General features: G+C 43.0%; 1 protein-coding gene across 1 annotated transcript in view; it reads right to left on the bottom strand.

The window, feature by feature from the left end:
• The window catches only part of cpne2 (copine II), a 35,962-nt gene extending 23,343 nt beyond the window's left edge, over positions 1-12,619 (bottom strand). Inside the window, exons 1-8 of the mRNA XM_070907933.1 lie at positions 12,443-12,619; positions 6,119-6,298; positions 5,719-5,793; positions 5,475-5,546; positions 4,807-4,890; positions 4,467-4,556; positions 3,728-3,826; positions 1,536-1,622 (exon numbers count right to left, since the gene is read on the bottom strand). Coding sequence (XP_070764034.1) covers positions 1,536-1,622; positions 3,728-3,826; positions 4,467-4,556; positions 4,807-4,890; positions 5,475-5,546; positions 5,719-5,793; positions 6,119-6,298; positions 12,443-12,619 — 864 coding nt within the window. The remainder of the gene's footprint in view (positions 1-1,535; positions 1,623-3,727; positions 3,827-4,466; positions 4,557-4,806; positions 4,891-5,474; positions 5,547-5,718; positions 5,794-6,118; positions 6,299-12,442) is intronic.
• Positions 12,620-15,758: the final 3,139 nt, after the last annotated feature.

Consider the following 15,758-nt stretch of genomic DNA (forward strand, 5'->3'; position numbering starts at 1 on the left):
TTGTCCTTTGAAAGCACTTTTTCTTGACTAATTGATTGTCAGCTTATTCTAAAACCACAGATGATGCGGTAAACAACCTAACTAAACACAGCACATTGTAAAAATAAATAAACTCTTTTCATAAGTCCTGAAATTTGTTTTAAAATGACAAAACAGCCCACGTTTTTTCTGATTCAAGGTACCACCAACGGAGCACCAATTATTATCATGTTTGAACACAATTTCCACTCCAATTACAAAGAATATTTAGCGTGGATTTTACTGTCATTAGTCTAATCCCTGCCGGCAGCCAACAAATATAATTACTGTATTAGTAGTTTTGTGCATGCGCTGGATGTGTGCGTGTGCACATGCCTGTACAAAGGCTTGTTCATGATTGTGCGCATGAAACGAGGAAGAAGGAAAAGAATCAATTATGAAAGCTTGTCATCATATGCGCACAGCTTTAATGTCATTCCAATAGGCATCTAAAGACTCAGTGTTCCAGCTTAATGTGTCCTCTGAGGGGCTCAAAGCTGCCGCACTAATTAGTTATACAGAGGGAGTTATGAACGCCCAGTTAGAAGCGTGTCAGCTGATCAAAAACCACAATGGTTCAATCAAATGTTTCATTGAGCTCGAGAGTATGGGCAAGTTAATTATTAATGGATGGATTAACCCATTAAAAAGGGTTACATTATGAGTCGATGAGCTTCCTAGCTACTATAGCTAGCACTAGCATCAGTGTTTACTGCAGGTCTGATGGTGCTGACAAATATTCAAGACCTTTTAAAAACACATTTTTAATAATTTCTAATACATCCTCCTCCTTTTGAGGGAACTGGGACTGTGTTTCTTTTAGACTTTGCAAGTAATAATGTCTTTGCTAACATGCTAGCCAAAACAACTTGGGCTGTGTTTCTGAAAGTTTGTTTTGGAAACTTGCTGCCCTCTAGTGGTCAGAAATGGCTTACAGCAACTTTACGATTTAGAGGTGAGGTTTGTTTTTAATAGGATGGATGGAAGGTAGCCAGTGGAGCCTGACAAAATCTCTTTCTAGATCATGGAAATTAGTTAGCATTCTTTAGCCATTGGTTAATGGCCCATTCTACTGTCTTTTCTCTTTGATTTACTCGGAATATAACGTCAGTTGTTTTCAGATATTTTTGGAGTAGAGTCAAAATGGTAGGTAGAGAACGGTAGCTTGCAGTTTCAAGCTTTCAGTTTTACTTTAAAACCTTAATCAAGAGCAGGTGGAAGCGTCAGGAAACAACATCTCATAATGATGAATGACGATTGTTTTAAGTATATCCGAAAACTTGAAACTGCAACAATGCTTGTGTTATATTTTGTTGTAACTTGACTCTTAAATATTGAAAATATCGGTGGATCTCCTGGTTTTATTTATCATAAATTACACATTAATTACTGTAATACCTCAACTGTGGATTCCGCAGCAGCACAGTGTTACATTTCTACTTTCTACTAAACATTCTGCGAGATTGTACCGCAAACATGGATGCTGCTGGAAAACGACAAGCTCCATCCACCCTCACCTTGCATGACTTGACGATGATAAATCCAGAGTTTTTATAATTCTTCTTCTTCTTCTGTTTCTTGGGGTTGATGCAGTCGAACTCCACCTGCAGAGAAAGGAAAGATGACAAGTATCAGGATCAGAAGAGGGGAAATCGCGAAAAAAGTTAGAAAGAGAGGGGGGAAATGATGGGAGAAGTAGAGATGACAGCAGAGTTGGAGAGAGTAGCGGTGAGCTGGGGGGGAAATGAGCAGACGACGGCGACTTGGATCAGCACATATTCCACACGCCGCCTACAGTATCTGCAACTTGACAGTCAAACTTGGAGATGTATCACAAGCTAACTATATTCTAATAGTGTAGTTTGCAGTTTACCTGGGAACTTACATGTAGATAGGAACTGTAACTGTAGTATACTGTTTATTAAAAACACAGCAAGCGTAGGACTGTAACTCACACTATCATACTTTAGATAGCAACGTGTTTGATTAAAAGAGACATTTCAGACATGCACACACACACACACACACACACACACACACACACACACACACACACAGGCTAGCATGCCTTAAGTCAGCTGGTGATTCATATGACAGGTAGCTCTAAATGCCTTGTCGTGTTACTAGGGCTCCGCTAAAGGCTGTTTTACATCTCAAAAGCACCTCTCATTTTCTCATCCTTCTTTTCACACTCTCTCTCTCTCGTTTCTCTCCATCCCCCATCTCTCCATCCTGCCTCTGTCTTTATTCACTTGTTATTTTGTGCACAACATTACCACACATGAAGAGACTCAGTGGGAGAACAAGTCATGAGGCTGCTTTGACACACGCGCACACGCAGTTTCACAAATGAACACGCACACACACTCACTGGCTCACACGCAAACACACACAGAGCCGCTAATGAATGAACGGTGTTCTGATCCCTGCATCTTTAGCAGACAAGAAATTCAGAAGTGAAAAGAATAAATCTCAATAGTATTTAGTCATTAGCAACTCAGACTTAAGACCCAACCAGTCCTCAGTGGCCATAACGTGTGAAAAACGCAGCAATGCAAATCTGTGCATGATTATTCCGGCTTCATTGTTGATAGATGCGACTGAATGCATTTAAACTGCAAATGAGCTTTTACCAGGCAGAGTTGTGGCTAATTCAGTATGGCTAAAAGATAAAATAAAACTGCTATCCATTGGCTGATGACAGAGCAGTGATTTTGCGTTTATTTAGCGCTTCAAAATCAAACCTTCTCATATAAAAGGAGTCAGCAGACTGGATGACATAATGGTTTAAATCCAGGTCATGACCTTTGCACGCTATTCACCTTCCCTCTCTGTCTCAAATTCATCTTTTCTGTCTGTTGCATAATGCAAACAAAAATAATAATAGTAAAGAATAAATATTAATATAGATATATGAAGTTAAAGCTAACATCCTGGTAACCCAGGATTTGGAAAGTCTATAACCACACGAGCAGCCCAGTGAGCTGTAATGCTCATTACTCACCAGGAAAGAAACATGTTGGGTGGATAAAAAAATGAGACATGTTAATATTCTTAGATCCTGACCATTAGTGGGGAAAATTTGGCCTGATTGGTGGTGCAAAATCCAGCATGTTTATGTTATGTTTTAGGACATGTCAGACTCGTCAGCTCTACACTGTCAGGGTAGCTCATCTTCCATTGGTTTAAGCAGTCTACTGTACGCTTCATCAGACTCAGCTGTAGTTGGGCTCAGCTTTGCTTGAAGCGGAATGGTAATGTTAGCATGCTAACTTGCCACCCTCAAGCTGAGATGCATGTTAATGTAAGTACTTTAACATATATTTTACTATTTCATACTGTGTGAACGTGCTGATGTTGAGCATGTAACATTTAAAATGTTAGCTTGCTAATATGTGTGCATCTAGCATGGTAGTATAACATGCTAATGCTAAGTGTGTTACGTGCAAGTAGAGCTGAGGCTGATGGGAACTGGCTAACTAGCTTTCTTTCAAAGCCCATTTGAAGGGGCCTCACATAGTTTTCAGAGAACTGGGGTTACACTGTAACCAAACCAAACAGGTATCCACTCACAAACCAAATACACAGACAACTGGAAATGTTCAGCTCTAAGTTGTACTTAAATAGTAACTGAATGAGAGAACAGCGATAGTTCAGAGCTGTTACATACAGACACACACTTAGTCACATAATGTCAAATGTGTTTTACCTCCACTGAGTTCTGGGCTTCACTCATCTTTGCAACCGTGGTTTGAAACTCTCCAATGAAGTCGTGGCCTCCATCATTGTCATAGTCGTAACACAGGACCTGTCATTGTGTAGAACACACCACATCATGCCATGATGCCGTGGTTAGCTTGTGTAGCTTCCTTTTTGAAACTCAAGTGGTTATTTCTCTGGTATTTTTGCCCTCTGTACACGTCTCTGTACTTGCCCACCCTTGCACGGGAGGTAGAGCAGGGTAGAGCGGGTTGGGGGTTCCATCCCCAGCTCCTCCCGTCCACATGTCGAAGTGTCGACCCTAAGTTGCTCCTGATGGAGGCCAGCACCTTGCATGGCATTGGTCCCCATCAGTGTGCGAATGAGGCCTAATCTGTAAAGCGCTTTAGGAACCGGTATGATTGAAGAGCGCTATATCAGTGAAGACCATTTACGTATGATCATCCTAAAATGTTTTAACTTTTATGAAAATGAATAATTGGTTACATTTTATATGAACAGTGACACTTTTTGGACTCAAATGCTTTGTTGCAAGTCCAGACTGTGATTATAACTCAGCATCTGATGACGAAACAATGCGATCAAATGACTTTGATGCAATGCTAACCAGTGCATAAACATGTTAGGTCGTCTGGCCATTGTCAATGTGCACTGCTAACATTTAATCAAGTAGACAATCCATACAGTACCACACCAGGTTTGTAACATATGAACCTGTCACCACTAACCTTGATGTTTCTGTCCACATCGCCATTGCAGAGAGAAATGAGTGGCACAGTGAAGGGTTTCCATGCTGGATCTAAAGTGTTCTTTATGACCTGAAATCACAGACACAGGCACATAATCATTGAATAACGCCGCAGCAGACGCTGTATATAATGCAGCTGTAGCCACAGTAGAATTACCTAAACCAGGGGCTGTAATCTGTTTCATCCAGCCTTCTACACTTGCTGCTAAAGTTACAGTGTAGGACCTTCTGTAAGACCTCGTTCAGCCGACAATGACAGCTCATGGCTGACAATAATGACAGTTAGGTGAAGGTGCTTTTAATCCCCACCGATGACTCACCTCTGTCCTGTGAACCAGCATCCATTTGCCGTCTTCTCCCTGTTTGTGAAACTCCAGGTAGGGGTCTGACTTCCCGAAGAAGTCCTGCACGGAACATAGACAGTTTGTTGTAAAGTCTTTTTGTGGACGATTCCTGTTTTATCCTAATTCCTCCTCTCCTCAGCCGAACCGCCCCCCCCCCCCCCAGCATATTACATTGACAAGTCTTTTTTTGTTTGTTTGTTTGTTTAATTAAAACATTTATTAAAAGATACTCTGAACTCCTGCAATTACTGTGTTTTGTGTGTACTGTGGTGGTTTAACCAGAGGGTGCACAGCAGGCGCACATCAGCATTAGTTCAAATCACAATTCATGCTGCGCACTTTCTGACCCACTGTCATTCTACCCTTCACCATAGACCAGCAGCTACTCCATAGGCCCAAGACTGAAAATAAACTCCTATAAAAATAAATGAAAATACGGCACGCTTTTCATTTCCAACTATCAGTGCACCTGACAGCCCATTAGTTGGCAGATAAAGGTGAAGGGTGTGAAAACATTTACTGTAAACGTTGTCTGCGTGGGCTTTGCTTGTGTGTCCTAAAGTAGTATGTGTTGCTCTAATGCACTCTGAGTGTGTGTGCTTGCATTTGCAAGTGTGTGTGTGTGTGTGGATGTAACTGCCTACCTTCTTATCCAGTTTACGCCCACTCAGGGTCAAAGTGATGATTCTGTTGTCAGACAGCTCCTGAGCTGTTATCTAAAATAACATTACAACACAACATTAGCTGCTACAAAAATACCGCCAACTATTAGCATTCACATCACATCGTGTGTGTGTGTGTGTGTGTGTGTCAGGAGAGACAGGAAGAAAGAGAGTTTGAGATACAGAGAGAGAGAGAGCGCCTTTAAAAGACCGTACTGATTCTTACCGTAATGGATCCCTTCCCCGCTGGCTTCCCATTGGCTAAGATCAACGGTCTATGAAGTTTCTTATTGGACACAATCTAGTGAACAATTAAAGAGAGACACACAGGACTCAGGAATCCTTTAAGAACGGATAAGACAAAGACACAAATAGCAACACGGGTTTGACCCACTGGACATCTTCATTCCAGCCTACTCGAAACCATGTAAACCTAATAACCTGAATCAGCTTGCAGAACAACAAAGCAAAACTCAGCAAGTTACTAACACTAATCTGCGTCATCATACTGACAAGTTAAGCATCCACATGAGGTCAATACCTTTTAAGGCAACTTATACTATACTACTACAATCGTATTTAATACTGAACCAACTTTGGATTGAAAAGGAGAAATCATTCCATACCACTCCCAGCGTACAAATGAACTCTCCCAGGAAGTCATGTTCGTAGAGCTGGGTGGCACACTTGTCTTCATCAAATATGGCAAAGCGAAGCTTCTGGATCTCCTCAAAGTGGTAGTCCACCTGAAACTTCACTCCAAACACTGGGTTCAAGTTGTTCACGGCTGTTTCAGTGCGACCGAGCTGAAAGACACGAAACAAAGAGAGAGGAAAAACTCCTTTAAACGCATGCAATTCAAATAGACTGTGGCGGCATTCCAGTGGGAAAGTGAGGTTTTACTGAAAAGGCACTGTACAGTGGTCACCAATTAGTCAGTCTGAACTTTTCACGTCAACCTGCCCAAAGACTGGATAAGAATAAGCCATTTAACTAAATCTGGCACGTTCATATTATATTGTAAGTCTTATCTTTGTTCTGACCACATTCAAGACATCGTGTTTACATAGAAAACAGAGCAACCTGTTATATCATCCCATTATTCTAACATTATGCAGGCTTGTCTCTGACTCCTCCACATCCAGCCTCTCTCTGTCGTTTCTGTACCAACTGAGCTGAATGCAGTAATGCAATGCAAAGGCTGGCCAGTATTACTGAAACAACATCCACTGTAGCATCACAGCTGTATAAAAAAAGAGGTCAAGGTGAAAGAATGAATTGAGCACTAGTAGGCAACTCCTTACCAAAGCACAGCTGCTCCCCTGCACTCTGTGCTCCTCTCTAACTGACTAGGTTGGCAACAACAACCTGTAACTTCAGTTCCTATTAGCAATAGGTTAGCAGCTGTGTTTCTAGTAATTTGTGCACATAATTGATAACTTTGTCTGTCTGCCATTGGTGCTGGGTAGATAATGTTCAGCCTGCTACTGCTGGAAACAGGTCAAAGTACAATATAGTATAGTATATTTAGTACAATATAGACTGACCCGAATGGTAAATGTACCCTAAAACCACAACAAAGAGCTGAAACAGGCCACGGCTCAGTAAACTCGGTGGTCTCTTCACATTAGTCATTCGATGTTAAAGTGAAAAGTAATTGATTCGATTATTATAGATTGTTAACATTTTAACCCTGAACTTAATTTTCCTCATTCTCAACTGCTTTTCCCTGGTGGGTTCAGCTTTGAGGTATTACAAGTGATGAGTTCTCATGGCCCCAAAAAATAGCACCCAGACAGATCAGAGTGCGTGGGTGCCTGTAAGAGCACTGTGAGAGTCAGTTATTTGCTCTGGGTCCTCTAAACCAGGTGGTTGGATAACACTCAGTGGCCGCGCTACTCTCCAGTCTGACTCACCCAGAGCACACTGCATAGTGTGTTTGTCCACCATTAGATGAGGTCAGTATACGTCTAGCCTGAGTTTTTGAATCTGGATGTCAACACCCTGGCACTGAATTACATCTGTCCCTCTGCTAATTCACAGGCACCAGACCAAGCACTTTACTTTGTTGTGATGTGGTGTTTCCGTGTTTGGACATACATTTAAGTGAGCTGATTTGAACTATGTCATACACAGAATGAAGTGCTTCTACTGTCAGTACAGAGTTGGTGATGACCCGCACACCTATAGGTCCTTTTTAGCCCCTCTAGAGGTGTAGCACTTGGTCGGTCCAAAGTGTTAGTCCAGACTAAAATATCTCAGCAACTACTGGATGGATTGCTATAATAATTTTGTACAGGCAGGCTGACTTGACCTTTAGTGCCACCACGAGGTTGTCATGTATGGTTGGTTTGTAAAACATCTTGAAAATTTAGTACAGACATTCAAGTTATTTATGACCAAATACCTGCAAAACTACTGAAATTCCCATCAGCCTCAGCTGTGCTTACTGTGTTTTGAGATAATTATCGAATGCTAGTATGCTTACACGCTAAACTAAGATGGTGAGCATGGTAAACGTCAGCATGTTAGCATACATTAGCATTTAGCTCAAAGCATCGCTGAGCTGCTAGCAAGGCTGCAGAGTCTTTTAGTCTGAGTCAGAGTAGAGTTAGACTGTCCAAACAGGTCTTTTCTTCATGCATTATCTTTTTATTTTCTTCTATTGTGTAGCTAGACTGTTCGCACTGGGTCACAGTGGGAAAAAAACATATATATTACTTTGTCCTGGTCGATCTGTTGTTTGACATGATTCACTGTTTTCACTTTCAAATAAATCAAATAACTGCATAGACATATAATATGTATCTAATATGTATCTAATATGTATCTATCTATGTATCTTTTTCATGCCATTATGAATGCTTTTATCTAAAATGTCTTACAGTTCTCTGAGTGTAGACACTGTTATTACTAAAGAACTGAGAGGAGGCAGGCTGCAGACCTACTTGGGAGGGAAAAGGGTTTAACTTCAGCCTGCTAACAGTGCTTACAGCACTTATCCATCTGTCTGACTCAGGGGAAGAGAGCAGAGGAGAATGGCTGCACTTCGTGGCTTAAAAAAACGGATATTACTGGGGCATCATGGCAGCCCGGCAGGCTGAAGTGCACGTCTCACATTTGTGCCACTGTGGATTTGAACCTGGCTCACTGGGCTATAGAAATGAATCAGACCCTTGTGGCACTTCATCCTCTTTCTGCTCTCTTTTTTTCCCCCCATGTTTACTATCAGATAAGGAAACTGAAACATGCATTTTCCTCTGAGATACAATAATAACAACAATATGAGCGGCTGGATGCAGCAGTAGCTTACTACAGGGCTATGATGATGATAACAAACAAACTTCAAGAATAAATATCACACAAGCTTCAATAACATCCCACTATTTGTCCATTTTGCTGCTGGTGTGTGTTCTGCCACCTCCCTCATGACCACACTGTTTCCAATCGTTTACAGGTGTTTGTAATTATTTGGGGATTCCTGGTGTTGACTGGAAAGGTGTTTGACCTGGCCGTGTTTGGAATTCGACTGCTCAAAGCTATCCGAACCTTTTCAAAGTGAGGTCGAACACTAATGTGATTTTTACAGTTTGTATGGGTGTAAAAGGACTTTTGTGGCTATCCACGGTAAATGTGTGTGTGTGGCTTCGAGCTGAGCGGGCACTTTGGGATTTATAAAATGTGTTAATGACCGGTATGAATGTAATGCGGTTGAGTACAGTTTGTGTGTTCATTTCTGGTGTTCAATAGACAGGGAGAGAAAACAGAGAGACACCACAAACAGCTCAGTGCTAATAGGTTGAATGAATGAGGCGAGCCCAAGTGGTTTCAAAGACTCGGGCGTCAAGTTGCTGTTAGAAAGGAAACACTTGGACAAACCTGCAGCAACCAAAACAAACACATAATTGCAGCCAAAATGTCAGTTACAGTGTATTATGTGTATAGGTGCAATCTCTGAAGGAGCTATGCAAAAGAGAAAGGCTTACCGCATATACTTTTATTGATGACAAAAAAAGATAACTGTGCAAAACGTGTTTTTAAACTGATGGGCTCCTGTAATTGCTTATTTTAGATTACCAATGTGCTGAGGTGCTGTACTGTCTTGATTCTGAATATGGCCAAAACTAAGGCATTTTTTAAGGCATTTTTATTATATTTATTTATTTATTTATTATTTTTTGGAGACTCCTCTCTATCACCCCATTTACACCTGGTAATGCCCTCTGTATCCGGACACATTATCCAGATAAGGAAAAATGCGTGTTAATGCAAGGTGTTATCGGAATGTGATGGGATCTGCCCGGACCACATCTGGAGGTAGTCTGGCTCGCATTGTGTTCGGATCCTAGGTAGGTGTAAACGCAATCCGTACAACGTGCTGGCATCCGTACCTACGTCACCATACCGCTCTGACCTCCGACCTCCGCTAAAATGCTCCTTAGAGCTGAGGGGAACTAGAGATAATAGAGAGATAATTTTCTGTTGGTTGGCGGCTACGAGTTTCACATTACACATAGTGATTTGATCCATTGCTAACATAAAAATAGTGATTAGAGCAGCTTTAATAATCCAGGGTTAGGATATTTTAATTGACTTGTTAAACCACAAAACCAAAAAGGGAACCCACCAAATGAGACGAACACTGTCGCGTTTGGTGAAGTCCTTGTCATTCAGATAACTTCCCCTTAGACGCTCCATTTAAATGTGTGCGTAAGAAAGCGGAAATGTCATCAAAAACATAGTCCAGTATCGGAAGAAATGATCCAGCAAATGATGTCACAAGGCTACATACTAAACCCCACTGATTTTGGCATCCCTACTGTACGAGGTAAAACACGAACGTGAGTTCTCGCTTGCAGTGTTACAGGCGTATATCTGTGTCGATAACACGTGTTGAGATTAGTTTGAGGATTTGGAGTTCAGAGAGAGAGAGAGAGACAGAAGAAAGGGGAATCTAGAAAATAGCCCAAGTAGTCTGCTAACTGGGTGCCACGTCATTTACATAGGTCCATATTTCTGTGGGCCTATCATGTTCTTTAAAGCTCATTCACGTTCTCTCACCTCTGTCTTTCTCTTCTCTCTCATTAATCCCCCCCCCCACCACCACCCTCTCGTTCCCTCCACCCGTTTTTCATCTGCCTCTCTCACACCTCCTCGCTCTCACACTCTTACCCCCCTCTCTCTCTCTTACCCCCTGGTGGACCCAGCTTCTTCTCACACCTCTATCTCACAAGACAGACAGACAGACAGACAGTGAGAGAGAGAGAGAGACAGAGAGGGGAAGGCTGGTGACAGGAATGAGGAAGACAATCGGAGGAGAGAGCTAACAGGAGGGGATCAGAGAAAGTGAGAAAGCCGGGGTGTGAGGGAAACAGCGAGCTGTGGATAATATCCGAGAAAAGGTTTGGGCCTCATTTCGCCTCCTCCATCGTTCCCTCACTCCAGGAGCACTAAGCTTTTGTTTCCCTTCCTGTTGCCATAGTAACCGCTGGCAATTTCACATCGGAGCCACATGCCCTGCTGACCGAGAGCTAGCTTCAACCCGAGGCACTCGCCTACACACACACACATACACCCGCACGCACATACATACACAAAAGCCAGCGTGCCCTGTTGACCAGCTGTTTGCTACAAAAAAGCCTTGAGGCAGCAGCCTACACACACCAAAACTTCATCACCGTGTTCCAACTTAGCGCTCGTGTTTCTCTTTTTCTACGCCATGCAAATACTGTACATCATACATTCACATCGCACATTGTTTATAGAACTGAAGCAAGGCAGAAGAGACACAACACAAAGTACAAAGTGCCTGGGCCCCCGCTGGCTGATGCAGGAGCACTGAACAGCTCTATGCATCAAATCTGTAGTCAAGTATCATTTAAATATAATCAATTCTGATTCTAGTCGGCGCTCATTCATTTAGCTCCTTAACAAATCCACACCACAAAGTGTTCCATCGTCCAGTCGTCCACGCAGTACAGGTGGGGCCGGAGGCTTGGTGGCGTAAACATGGGAATGATCATCACATATGATGTGAATATTTGGCATAAAAAAATGTATTTAATTAATTTTGGGCTCTATCCAAAAGTTATAAAGATGGCAAAAATTGTAATTCTGCAAAACAGTGTTTTCTTTTGTTTGAAGAAGCTCTAAACTAGCTTTTCCAGCCTTGTATTCCTCATGAACTTTACTTTCTGTGTTACTAGATATTACAATTCATGTAATACATAAATATCCATATACATTGTGTCGTGTTCAGCAGTTTACATTAAATAGGGAATAAAGTTCTTAAGAGCTTGGCTGATTTATCGGTCTCGCTCTACTTTCAACGCCATCAGTAATAACAGTAGGCCTATTAGGGAACATTATATTATTAACTTTGAAGCCCTCATAGCGCCTTTAACCAGAGCCAGACCAACGTTGGAAGAACGTTCACAAACGCTGCAACATCCTCCTGGGCTCAGCACGCTGGGGCTCATGCCAGATGGTCAAGACATCATGAGTTTGGATCTGGCTCACAACATCTACTGTCTGCAGACGACAAACAAACTCCTCTGGTCTTTCCTTTGCCGGCAGAGCCAGCACGGCGGATTTGTCCTTCAAAGCACTTCTAACACTTATTCAAATCTTCCATCCTCCCTTCAATCTTCTTTTTATTTCTGCCTGCCTTTTATCCTCTCCTCTCCACCTCCCTGGAGTTGAAATACCCAGCATGGAGAAGCCCCAGAAATGGGTTTGACTCCATATGATCCGAGCACGATTATGTTATCTCTCTGCTCAGCCTTTCCTCCTCAATCTGCCATTTTCTCTCCATTTTCCACCTGTTTTATGAAGGCAAAACACGCCTTCTCTTCACTGCTGTCCCTTTCTCTAGCATCTCCTCCTCCACCTCTCTCCCCATCTATCCGGTTTTTTTTTTTCTCCTATCCCATCACACCCTCCATCCTTACCTCCACCCAGTTTCCATCCACCTCATGGAAGAGAACGCAGAACGGGTCCGACTTGGAGGCCACATCTCGGTCCAGCAGGTTGGCTGCGGTGACGGACAGCTCCACCCGGGTGACGCAGTGCTGAGGTGCGACACTGCGCGTCTGGCCCTCAGTGGCCGAGCCCAGAGTGTAGGCCATGTGGTCTGAGGTCACAGCGAATCACCCTGGAGGAAACAAGCAGAATGAACTTTAGTTTCATACACGCCCACACGCCATCCCACACTGGCTGTTTCTTGGGTGGATGACCCTTAAAATCTTTAAACAGCAAAGTTACACATTTTGAACATTTGGACCCTAAAACTAAACTGTGGAATAGACAAAACTCCCCAGAGAGAAAGACATAGTTTTGTTAACTAATAAAACAACTAGTCAGAGTCTACAGCAACGCTAGCAGCTGTCAGGCTGTACCTCCCACAGTGGTGCTTTGAGCTACATGCATCAATATGCTAACGCGCACTTTTTAGTTTAGCATGTTAGCATGCTAATTAGCAGCACGAAACACAAAGCACAGCAGAGGTTGCTGAGGATGTCATTCGTTTTCCAGGAATTTGAGAGTTAGTGTGGCTAAAAACCACAGAACTAAAAGACAGTACAAACAGACGCATGGGAGCACAGAGCAACACAGTTCATTACCAATATGTCCTCTCCGCTTTCACCACAATACAGGAGTGGATCTGTTCGCTAATGTTCACCTAATTTAGGCTTTTAAAATGCAAAACCCATGCAGCCTTGGGGTTAAGACGCCGACCATTTCCTGCAACCTCCTCGCTTCAAGTCCAGCCCCAGTGCCTTTGTGGCATCTCTCTCCTCCTCATGTCACCGCTGTACTGTCTAGAATTTCAACAACAAAAAAATGCTCAAAGTACCAATATGTTTGTATAGATATTTATGGTAACCTGTGGTCCTCCTTAATGACTGGTCAACGCCAGCCCAAAGTAATGAACAATGACTGAACAAACACATGGCCATAATATCATTTAAAGATGAAAGGTTCACCTGACACCGTCTCTGAGAAATGAACTGTTGGTTGCTGTTACATACACGGTGATGGCTGGTGTCCAGGATAACCTGCCGCTTCTCGTTAGGGCTCGTGCCTAACTCTAACACTTTACAGGAGCGTGTGTGTGTGTTATGTGTGTCTTACGCTGACAGCCGACACAACCATAAATGACTGGAAACGCCGCTGCAGAGAGAAAATAAGATGCTACAGTAACAACACGCTGGGTGTCCGTGTCTGTTGCCAGGCAGAGTGTGCATTGCCCTACAGAAATCAGTGCATCACAGAAAAAAAAAGAGTTTGAAAGTGAGTAACATTTCAGTGTTTACTGCTTTCAGAAGTGTAATGTGTGGAGGGGAAAGGCACACCAGTGAGTGCTGAGCAAATAATCAATGAATCACAATTACAAATTGTCACCTGTGGCTCTACAGCCCTGAAGACTTCAGATTAATTAGACTAATGACACTGTTTAGCTAGAAATACCCACTGAGGAAGGCACGGGCGTAAACACACACGCAGAATGTGAGGCCATGGCCATGCAGGATGACCCAAGTGACACATTACAAAGACCACACACACACCCACACACACACACACACACACACACACACACACACACAATGCCCTGAGCCCAGATCAAAGCCAGCGCAGAACCTCCAAAATGGAGAAGCCTCAGGCAAGGAGCGGGGAAAGAAAAGACACGACGAGAAAACACACGCTTTTTGAGCGTAATAAAAACTGGGTGTTGTTAACATGTTGTCCTCAGCAACAACTCACGTCATTATTTGAAATGACTTCCTTAGAGGCTTTGAGGACGGAAAGAAAAAAAACAACAACAAAAAAAAAACACAGCAAAGCACCTTGTGTCCATAAAGGTGGTTTTGTTCTCAGAGCGGCAAGCTAAAAGGATGCCGTCTGTTGCTAAGATACTAATGTGTCATAAGCAGCGTGCTCCTGCCGCTCCTGCTCCTGTGACGTCACACTGGTGTGTAGTGCTGATGTACTGCAAAAACACCAGTGTGATATTTTCATTCATTTACTCGGCCATTCGTTGTTTCGAACAAACCCGCCATTAACAGACATGACTTACACAGTTCACTTGCAGTAAAAGTAAAATGTGCCTATAATTGTCAAGAATGATTATTAGGGCTGATATCAGGAGAGAAAAACTACATCTCTACTGCTCGAGAGATCTGTGCTGTAGTTTCTTTCTGTAATAAAATGGTATGGGGTTGTTTTTTTTCAGCATGTGTTTTAGTTTGATCAGGCGGAAACACAAACCCAACTTTCAAAGCTGCAGGCAGGAAACAAAACATCATTTTAATGTCTTCCACTGGAAGCTGCTGTTGCCATAACCTGCTGTACCATCTCCGCTGGAAATCACTTACTGCAGCTGAAAACACCCTGGACCTGCCGCTGAGGCCACATCACCTCCCTTTCAACGCGCCACTACATGGAGACCATTTGCACTTTGTGTGTAGGAGAGTGGAGCAGCAGCACTGTACTGAATGTCAGAGTGCATCCCAGGTGTGCGTGGCCTATATTGCAGGGTCACACAAACAACAACAAAACAAAAGCCAAAGTTCAGTGTGGTTGCCTTGTCCAGGTCCAGGTCTCTCTGGTTGTGCTGGACCTGCTGAACCTGCTTAAGACGTCTACACCCAGTCACACTGCACATCCACACACACACACACCTGAAAAAAACCCCACACACAACCTGACAGAGAGGGCAGGTTAAGTGTGTAAACATGGCAGCTGTTTCAGACTTCACACAGCCAGTAAGTCTACTCGCTGAGTCCTGTCTGCCGTGTTTGTGCCAAAGTGAGCGACAGAGGATGAAGTGTAAACAGTAACCATTTAGAGATGTGTCTGAACGTGAAATGAACAGCAACTCTCTCTTTCGGACACACACACGCACCCCTGTGTGTTTCCTTTGACGCACAGCCCTGCGTGCAAAGGTGTTCAGCAAAATGCCACATCTTGTCCTTCAAACAGCAAACAATGCACAGCTGCTAACTGTCACATCTCCACAGAACAAAATGTGAAACCTGATGTCACACTCGCCTCAGTAAATGACGTCCAACTTCTTCGCCGCTTTTCAGTTGATAATTTCTTCTTTAATCGCTGCGCACAGTCAGGAGAAATGAAATCCCCCAAAGCTCTTTCTTTTCTTGTCTTTTCTTTTCTTTCTTTTTCTACCAAAGAGTGAAGACTGAAGTTGCCGTGGCCATTTTTATCCGAAGTATCCTGAACGGCGCAACAGTGTGTGAACGTAAACCA

This window comes from Enoplosus armatus, chromosome 6, assembly GCF_043641665.1.
Source record: "Enoplosus armatus isolate fEnoArm2 chromosome 6, fEnoArm2.hap1, whole genome shotgun sequence".
Lineage (NCBI taxonomy): Eukaryota > Metazoa > Chordata > Actinopteri > Centrarchiformes > Enoplosidae > Enoplosus > Enoplosus armatus.